The sequence below is a fragment of the Danio rerio genome, chromosome 10, assembly GCF_049306965.1.
Source record: "Danio rerio strain Tuebingen ecotype United States chromosome 10, GRCz12tu, whole genome shotgun sequence".
In the NCBI taxonomy this organism is placed as follows: domain Eukaryota; kingdom Metazoa; phylum Chordata; class Actinopteri; order Cypriniformes; family Danionidae; genus Danio; species Danio rerio.
In genome coordinates, this window is record NC_133185.1 from 8,255,598 (window position 1) to 8,266,399 (window position 10,802).

The 10,802-nt window shown below is 34.4% G+C and overlaps 1 protein-coding gene across 1 annotated transcript; it reads right to left on the reverse strand.

The window, feature by feature from the left end:
- Window positions 1–979: 979 nt before the first annotated feature.
- snx24 (sorting nexin 24) lies at window positions 980–8,242 on the reverse strand. Its single transcript, NM_001033731.1, is given in 7 exon segments — window positions 980–1,422; window positions 3,700–3,764; window positions 4,314–4,343; window positions 4,441–4,535; window positions 4,616–4,720; window positions 7,582–7,665; window positions 8,009–8,242. Coding segments are annotated over 7 exon segments (519 nt in total). The 5' UTR covers window positions 8,078–8,242; the 3' UTR covers window positions 980–1,351.
- Between the last annotated feature and the right edge of the window lie 2,560 nt (window positions 8,243–10,802).

Genomic DNA, 10,802 nt, shown 5'->3' on the forward strand with positions numbered 1-10,802 from the left:
CTAGTAAGATGTGTCATTATTTGAAACTGTAGATGCCATGGTTTCTAAAACAAAATCTGTCAAGTGTTATGTTATCCTCATATTCAGCGCTTTACAGTTTTTCGCGGTAGTAGCTCTCTGTCATCCGAAGCCAGAAGGCGCTGAGTGATTGACAGCTGATATTAACCAATCATTCGCGTTCAGTGCTAGAGCAGTGGTGGGCCAATAAGAAGTGCGCGAAGGCGGGCCAAGCATTAGGGACTTAGATTTGTTTACTGCAAGTTGACATGACAACTGTTTTAAACCATTCCCGAGCGCTGCGTTTCGCGTTTCAAGTGCAGACAAAGAGCTTAGAGATGCATTCTGCGTGAATGTCTCCCGAATCCGCGCATGTGTGTCCAAAATGGTCGCAATTTCGAGCCCTGTATTATATTATATTATATTATATTATATTATATTAAGACCCAAATCAAAATGAATCTGCTGTACACCTTGCTATGCTTCAGTGTTGTGTTTACACACTCATAATACAACTAGACCCAGAAGTGCTGCACTGTGTACAATGTCATTATCCTCTATCAAATGTGCATCAGACATTGGAAGTCAAGTTATTTGTTCAGTGAATGCTCAAAGTATTTAGACTGATTCAAAAAGCTGTAGTTACACCACTGGAGTCAAACAGATTATTTTCATGCTTTTTTTCTGGACTGTCAAAATCAGAATTTAAATGTTAGGACAGGAGATTCATTCAAACATTTTCATACATGTTAAGATGATCAAACGTCTCATTGGGTTGGAATGGCATGAGAATCAATAGACTATATTTTGATTGAAGTAATGTTTAAAGTTACTTTTAACGTTTTATCTTCACAGTTTTAAGAAGTAGCATGATACAAGACATGCACACCGGATTTACACTGGTTCGGTTCATCCATTACTTCCCTTTTGCTGTTTATAAGCAAAGGCTGGTAGTTGATAATGAAAACCTCAACAACGAATAAAGAAAATAACGTTTATGCAATAATTCAATAACATAATGAAAATGTTCAAGGCTCTTCCAACACTTATAGTTTAGCTAATCTGCAGAAATGCAGTCAGAGGAGATCAGATATTCATCTGACCTCAATATATGACACAGGAGAGAAGTGCAAACATATGCGGAGGTACTTCTGCTATATTAAATGAGACCTTGATTTGATAAGTGATTTGAATGCGCACAACTAATTTTGGATTTAACAAAGCAAAATCTCAAGGAGTGTTGATACCAAACTACACTCTTAAGGCTGCATTGAGTGAGTCTGTTAAACTGGTGCTGTGAGAGTTAGTGTTGAATCCCTTTTTTAATCCGTGATGTTGTTTGTAGTGCTGAGATCTACCTCGGCTGGAAATCTGGGTAAAATATTCCACGTATCACACCTTCGATTACCATATTGGAAAATGTATCTGTAAATTTAAAAAAGTAAAACATTCATTAAATGTATTTTAAGAAGAAGGAAAAAAAACATAGGCTTTGTTAATAATAGACGTGTTTGCATGATGTATTTTGGTGAAATACTATTATAATTAAAGCCTATGCTACATAGTGGCAACTGAATGGTAATTTGACTGCTTGAAGTTTACAGGTCAGTTCAGTTCAGATGTAATAACCTGTGATTCAGAGAGTGAATGAGTCATCTGAGACTTACAGTGACACGTCTGACTGATTCTAAACAATACTTCCTGTGTTCAAGTCTCATTCACAAATCATTTACTAATTTCAAACGTGAATTCCATACAAGTGTGATACAGCTTTATATTTTATAATATGTTAACTATTGATTTATATTTACATTGTATTTTAATGCATTTATAAATTAACATTAAGTAACATGACATTGGGCATTACATAAATTAACAATAATTTAAGTTAATCTATTGGAGAAATGTCATTGATGTATACATTACAATAACTCATAAAACATTATTGTAAAATATGACTGATATTTTATTGTAGGGGTCATATTGTCAAAATACTTCACAGACAATTTATTAGCTTTCTTTAAATGACAGTTTTTTGGGGAGGGATCAAAATCGGCGACGTAGCGCAGTACTGCAAGTGCAATGATGACGCGTCGATTTCTCATTATTATTCATAGCAGAGTTTTCTTATCCTATGAGAAGAGCCGGCTGCTTAATTATTCATGAGAGCACGTGCATTCCGAAGGCAGACCTGCCAGTTTCAAACAAGCTGTGAGACACAGACCAACGGAACGCAGTAGCCGTTCATAAAGGCTCGTATGTGTTTGTTTCCATGATCCACGGGGTTTGTTGCATGTTTTATTCCCTCGATCTTGTCAGGGCCGATCATACAGCAAAGCTGTCTGTGTGCTGCAAGCATTTTTGTCGGGAGAGCAGCACGAGAATTAAAGAATGGTGGACGCTGTCTTTTTACAAACTCCTGATAAAAGACAGCGTGCGCCATTCTCTAATTCTCGTGCTGCTCTCCGTACAAAAATGCTAGCAGCACACACACAGCTTTGCTGTATGATCGGCCCTGACAAGATCGCGGGGGAAAACATGCAACAAACCCCGTGGATCATGGAAACAAACGCATATGAGCCTTTATGAACGGCTAAATACTGTGTGCCGTGGGTCCATGTCTCACAGCTTGGGCTTGACTCTGGCAGGTCTCATGAATAATTAAGCAGCCAGCTCTTCTCATAGGATAAGGAAACTCCGCTATGAATAATAATGAGAAACCGACGCGTCATCATTGCACTTGCAGTTCTGCGCTACGTCGCCGATTTTGATCCCAATCATTTTAAACCCGGAAGCTGAAATTAGCTGACAAAAGCTCAAAATTATCCAGTTTTCCCCACAATTAAAGCTGACAGGTGCTAACATTGTCTTAACTGATGCTCAACACACACAAATCTGTTAATATAAAAAAAAAGTTCTCCAGGGTGTCCTGAACCTTTAAGGAACTACATAAAAACTGTCATATAAAAAAAGAACACCATAATAAATTATCTGTGAAGTATTTTGAGCTGAAATGTCACAGACATGCACTCTGAGACAAATGTATTACATGTATATTATATTACTTGGATAATATGACCCCTTCAGTAAAATATCAGTCACAATTTACAGTAAGATTTCATGAGATATATTTATTTACATGAACTAACTATATACAATAGTTGTATAGCATTTATTAATCACAGTTTAACATTTACTAATGCATTAATAACATGAGTTAACAAACTAACAATGAACAACTGTATTTTCATTACTTTAAGTTTACTAACAAGAACAAATGCTGTAATAAATGTATTGTTTATTATTTTTTTATATAAGTAAATGCATTATCTAATACAACCTTATTGTAAATTGTTGCCAAAATATCTTTATTATTCATCTGTCATTTCAAAATATCAGTGAAGCAAACATAAATGCCTAGACTTTTCGATAACACTTTAGTTTAGGTCGCAATTCATGCTATTAATGCTATAGCATGCAATTAATGCTATTATGATCTTATTCTGCATGCCTAATCTTACCCAAAACCCAACTTCTACCATACTAACTATTAATAAAGAGCTAACTAATAGTTTATTTAGCCAGTAATGTTAGTTAATGGTTTGTTAATACAGTGAATTGTGAGCTAAAAGAACGTGTAAATGACTTTTCTTCAGATCTTTTTAATTTTTTAAGAGAAGAAAGGAAAAACAAAAAGTGTACCATTTGAGGCAGGAAGCAGATATGGATCCCTCTGGTAGAGAAGTGCTGGTTGATGTGTCAGTTTACTGTAGGATTCAGAGAGGAAAGGTCAGAACGAAATAACAGAATGAGTCACAAACTAGTCCAGTTTCTGATGACAGTGTTAAAAACACAGACTGTGAAATTCATCACGTGGGTGGTGCCACTTCCCAGCCAGCACAATAACTTCTCAAAAACATTTTTATAAGAGCACTTTATTGACCTTATTCTCCGCAGATGAGCGGGCGCTGCCATTTGAATCTTTTTGGCACGAGACTTCCAGTCTCATTCACTTCCATTCATTTTTAGACATTAAAAACTGCTCGTTTCGTTGTTTGATGTTGCAAACTGATATTTCCTTGTTGTATTATTCTACTTGGTCTGTATAGTCATGCAAACATTTGTTTGTAGAGCAAGTAGTTTGACCGTTTTTTGCCGTTTATTATTCCTTGTCATTTCTCCCATAGGCGACTGAAACGGAAGTTCTAAGACAATCGCGAAAACAGGCGCACTTCCGCATTTGAGAATAAGGTCAATACACTCTGTAGTTGTTGTTTTTTTGTTCATTTTTCTGAGCAGATAAAGAGCAAACATACCTTGATTCATCCGATTCTGTTTCAAATGATCTAAACAGGAAGAAAAACAATTACTTCAATCTTTTCCTTTTATAAGTCTGCTTTCTAAGGCCTATACTTCAGACAATTACACTCTATAAAGCCTTACCCACAACTTTCAGTTTTTGGCAGAGATGGGAAATGGCGGATATTGAGGAAATCCAGGAATATCTTTGGAAGAACCTCATTTTCCATGATTATAGTCTAGGCACACAAATCAAATGCTTATTCCAGAACACATTAAAAAGCCTGTGATTTAATTCATTCTGTATATAAATCAATACCTGAAGGTAGAGTTCGAGTCCCTGTCTCCTCTGCTCAAGAACCTTGGGAACCCAGTTCCTCACATGTTTTGAAGGGATTTCTGGAGGTTTTATTATCTTTTTAAGCTATAAAAGTGGAAAAGAAAAAAATATTGTCATAAACTGGCCAGACGGTGTCCCAAGAGTTTACGTAAAAGGCAAGAATGTGCTTTCAAATGGAATTTCTAGACTTTGCCAAAGCTACAAACTGCTTAAATGTTCCCTTTATATGACAATCAAAGCCAAAAATCCTCTTTTCACAGTATAAACAATCATGTGTCTTGATGTTCTGTATCTGCAGCATGCAATAGTCAACATTATTATTTCTGAACACATACTTTCAATAAAAAGTACAAACTAACACAAGTGAGCTGGTGATAGAGAAATTATGCTGAAAACTTGTTTGCAGATTTTTCCCAAGGAACTACTTGAGAAACGCTGTTTTTTTCATCAAATACATGCTGTTGCTCACATTCCAAAATTCCTCTGTGAAATATGCACAGTAATAATATATATTAGCACTTCACTGGAATGACCCGGAGTCTCACTGGGTCAACACATCTGGTTTTGTGAATTACCAATGAACCAACATTTTCTCAGTATATAATTTGTCATCATCAACACTAATGTGAATAAAATCAATTATTACATCCATTATTATTACATTAATTTAGATTAAATACATCTTAAAATGGAAACAGAAGAAGCCAAAGAAAAAAAACATTTTTGTATTGTTTCGTACACTGTTAATAAAACTATGTTGATTGTTCTGCTGTCTTTCAGAAGAAACAGCTTTCCATTTAATTTTGATTGGAACAAAAATAAATACTGGTCTGAATTTAGATTGTAGTTTTAGCCCTGGAGAACTTAATGATTTCATTACATATATTGTATAACATTATTCCTCTATCGGACTTAAATATACATTGAAGGATTTGTTCTTCATTGTTTGGACTTGAGCAGTGAAAATTAAACCACACTGAATTGAACTAAACTGAACTCAAACTTTGAAAACTGGACTGACACGGTTTCAGTTGCAATTAACTTGAACTTCTGTTTAGCTGCTCTGACACAATCTACATTGTAAGAGCCCAACAAAAATAAAGATGAATTGAAATCAACAAAAAAATATTGCAGAGGATCCCCAAATCTAGGTGTGAAAAACTAGATGGGTCTTTTCCAAAAGACTCACGGCTGTATTAGATCAAAAGGTGCTTCAACTAAATACTGAGCAAAGGGTCTGAATATTTAGGATCTGATATTTCAGGTTTTCTTTTTTAATAAATCTGCAAAAATGTCAACAATTCTGAACAATTTTTCTGTCAATATGGGGTGATGTGTGTACATTAATGGGGGGAAAACCCCATTAAAAATGATTTGACCAAATAATTGCAATACACCAAAGAGTGAAAAAAAAATAAGGGAATCTAAATATTTTATGTACCAACTCTATATATATTAATGTATTTATACAAGCAGTGGTTTTACAGCCCTAAATAAAGAACTTTCTTTGCGAATTTGGCTGACTTTTTCTACTTTGGCTCAATTGCAGTATGGTGTTTTTTGACCCGTTATTTTTCACATGCGTCCAATTTTACTTACTCCAGATGTTTTCTGGGATGATAGTCTAGTTAGTTGTTCTATCATTAAACATACAAAATGCATATCTACTTTAGAGCAAAAACTAATCATGTTAGTACTGTTTATTGTTTGTTCATGTTTGTAAATACAAGGAACTAATACATCCTTATTGTTACCATACGTTTTTCATAATCTTTGCATTAAAAAGTGACTTTTTATAATATCTACAAAGAAAATCTTGTGAGCATGAATGCAAAAACAAAGTGCTTTTTAAAACTTCATTATACTAATACCTTTTGAAATAATACTGCTCATTTTTTCAGAGACATTTTTTTTATTGTCTCGTAACCAAAAGGGCATCAGTTGATGAACAGCTCGGACAACCATTATACAATTCTTGTAGCCACTTGGCTATTTTAAATTTTACATAAAACAATACATAAGTAGTCATTCATAATATCATAAACAGTGATTTATTTTGTGTCATGGTTGTGTTAAGTAGTATATCGGCTGACCACTGCATGTAACGCACTCATGATTAAAAGACCTCAATTACTGATTTATTTATTTATTTTAAAAGCACCTTTAATGTTAATATTTGTATATTTTAATCTTAAACTTGATCTGAACTTTACATCTCCAGAATGAGCTGAATGACCCAGAGGATTTGACTTACTCATCACTGCTTCCTCAACAATTTAGTATAGCATCTCGCCATCAAACTCACCATTCGTTATTCAAAACTTTTTTCTCTCTTTATTTGGAATATTATATTTTATAACTGTTTCTTAACAAACATGCATTATACAAAATATACAGATAACAATAAATCATTCAAGTTCTTTCAAATTAATAAATGATGAATATTGTAAAACTCTCCAGGAGGCACCTTTTCAAATATTTCCTTTAAAATATGTCCTGAATAAAAACTCCCCGTGTTATATTACTACATTATATTAATGAAAACATCCCCGGATTTGTCATTAACCGTGTATAGAAATTATATAGTTTTATTCTTAGTTTATTTTTTATATATATTTTTTCCAATTGATTAGTGGACAAATATTTATGTATAAATTATTTTGAATGACATGTAAAGCACTTTGTGTTAACTGCTTCAAATGGACTCCATTAATAAAAGCTGAAAGCATTATATTGTTGTGTTGTACAAGCATATTAAAGAATAAAGTATATTTTTGTGAGTGCAGAAGTCATGGCAAACTTCTGAGACTGCAACAGCAAACGATTAGTTTACACAACGAACATTCACAGTTTATTCTAATTACTCGATTACATTATGTCTTACACCTTATTACATAAAGTACTGAAGTATATATAGTATTATTCGAAGTTTCGCGCATGCTTACCATTTTATGAAGCGCGTGAAATTCACTGTATCGTTTCTCAACAGTATGCTGTCTGCCACACATGAGCACCTCGATCTTAAAAACCTGCGGGGACAAATGCATGATTTATTGTAAACACAACCGCACAGTCTGCCTCACTAAGCTTGCAGATACCAGGATGAATGGACTTCAAATGTTTTAATTCAAAACCCCAAACATCGTGTTTGTGCATCATAGGCGGGGCTGAATGACAGAACCCCGTTTAAACGCGCCCAAACACGCTCTAAGTAGTGAGCTCACTAGGTTTTGAGACACCGCCAATAAAAAGTCTACGCCTCGACGTTAATTATTATCCGCTAAGGTGAAATGTAATGTTTGTTATGGTAAATTTCAATAAACGCGTACGCGTTTACTCCTGCTGGGTGTTGAAAACAGATCTTAAACTCACCGTGTATCCCTTCTCCACGGTACTGCCCTCCGACCGAAAAGACGGGATTGACACTTCTATGTGATGCATGATACGGCGAGATGTGGCGGTTGTTTCGCAGCAAAGCGATAAAATAACTGTAGGAGATGTTTGCTTGGTCCTTCGGTGTATTTCTTCTGGTTGTCAAGTTGACTGGCCGCCTGACATGAGCAGGAATGAAGATATTCAGGCGCTTCTTCTCCATCGGCAGCAGGAGGTTCAGCTGTGGGTTTGAGGATGTAACGCTGCCATCTAGCGCTCTGACAGAGACAAATTCAGGCCTCAAACACTAATACTACCACCAGCGGTTATTTATCTGTAGCTGGGTATTTGATCTATAAATATGTTAAGACCGGTATTGATAGATTTATGTGTAGTTATTGTTGTCTTTGTTTTAGTATCGTATTGAGTACACTAACTTTATACTTTAAAGGTACATATTGATGGTCTGAATTCCCCTTTGGTCTTCAGAACTACCTTAAAGGAAAAAGTTCACCCCAAAATGAATATTTACTCATGGGAAAGAGGTATTTGGTCGGTTGTCCATCTATTAGACAAAGAGGGTGAGGTTCTCAGTCATAGAAATTTTTGTGAGAAATAAGCAATGTAAGCAATACACTAGGCAGGGGTGGCCAATCCTGTTCCTGGAGATCTACCTTCCTGCAGATTTCAGTTGCAACCCTTATCAAACACACCTGTCTGTAATTATCAAGTGGATTTCAGGTCCTAATTAATTGGTTCAGGTGGGTTTGATCAGGGTAGGAGCTAAACTGTACAGGAACGTAGATCTCCAGGAAAAGGATTAAGCACCCTTGCACTAGGGCATTGAAATATTTCCCGAAGGCATTTAATGATGGTTAGTAATGTGGTTACCAATATAAATGACACATTTCATCTGCCTTATTTAAAAAAAATGGACAAGATTTTATTCAGGGTGAAATACCTAATAAAAAAAATAAGATCAATATTAACCCAAGATAAATTTCCAATACAAGCTAGAAGAAATAATGCATCTTTTCTTTTTCCAAGAGCTATTATCGAATTAAGAACAAAAGCTTAAGAAGTACATTTTAAAATATTCAATGATATTTACCCATCTTCAGAGTTTCTTAGACATAGATTTAATTTTGATCTCAACAATTGTACATTTTGTGAGGTTGACATTGAAACTACTGCACATTTATTTTTTTAATGTTTATAACAGAACATTTTGGTCTGATTCATTCGAGTGGTTAAAGGTTTCTCTCAAGTTGTCCTCCCAATTTTCTAAAAATGAAATTTTATTTGGTTTATTAGGGAAAGATGTTAATATTCAATTTGTATTGAACAATATTTTAATTTTGGAGAAAATTTATATTCATAATTGCAAGTGTCTTAAAACAAAACCACTGTTTTTGGTTTTCCAAAATACATTTTGGTTATACTGTAAAAATTTAAAGTTTAAAATGTGAAAAAATAGGCCTACTGTTTAGTTTGTAGACCCTGTGTAAATTTCTTTTTCTTTCTTTCTTTCTTTCTTTCTTTCTTTCTTTCTTTCTTTCTTTCTTTCTTTCTTTCTTTCTTTCTTTCTTTCTTTCTTTCTTTCTTTCTTTCTTTCTTTCTTTCTTTCTTTTAGTTGTGTTTGTGTGTCTATGGTTTAAGTTTGTTTATTTGTATTATCTTATTGATTTGATTATTTGTGCTCTGTTAAAATGTAGATCTAGATAAATGTAGATGAAAGTTGTTAATTGAATTTTGCCTTATTGTAATTGTGTTATAATGCAATAAAAAAACTCCAGGATCAAAACAAACGCAAGCGCAGGTTGCCAGATTGAGGACAGTAGCGAGTGATTTAAACCGTGTTTGAATTGATATAATAGAAACAGTTTCTATTTCTCACAGGTGACCAACAGAAAACTAAGACAATGATCACCTCAGGTAAACCTCAAGTGCTTTATTCAGTGTTAAATGCTAACAATGTGAGTTTGAATGCCAATTTACATGACATTTATTGCCATATACTAAAAGCATCAGCAGAAAGTTTAGCTCAGATCTTGAAAATAAACCCTTTGAAATTTAACTTTAGAACTAAACGCATATCAGTGATTCAGCATGTACATTTTATAATGTTAAAGAGGGTTAATATAAGTTAAATAGATTATAAACCATGCCATTTGGTGAGTGAGTGCATAGTCTATGCTTTTGAATGGCTGTGTTTAAATTTCTGTCATGTTTCATCTGGTGCAAAACAGCCAAATTGCTTATCACTGCAAATATCGTCACAAATAATGTTGTTAGGACACGCAGATACAATGTAACATGCTTACCTAATGTTTACGCTCGTAATATTTATATTATTTGCTAATTTAAAAACCACCTCATGTGGAACTCTGAAACGGTCTCATTTTGGAGGATGTTACTGTCCACAAGAGGTCGCATTACGGTCGCAGACGCTTGCTTTTAGAGCCTTTCTGAATGAATGAAATAAGCAGTTTTCCAGCTAGTATCGTGGGGTTCTAAAATATAATTGGCTAAATTGGCATTGGGCAGGTTAAAATTACCAAAACAAATACAGTGCTCTGGCACGGAAAAAAAAACATTTTCAAAGCAGGATATTTGACGTTAGCATTGTTTTTTTAGGTAAACAATTATGTTCACTTGGCACGTTTCTTAAATATCTGCAAACATATTTGTATGCTTTAAGAGTCAAAAACTTACTTACAGCACTTTTTATTAAAATTGAATCTTTTGTTTCAGCTCTGGAATTGCAGTCCTTCCAACGATGTGAGTTTGACGA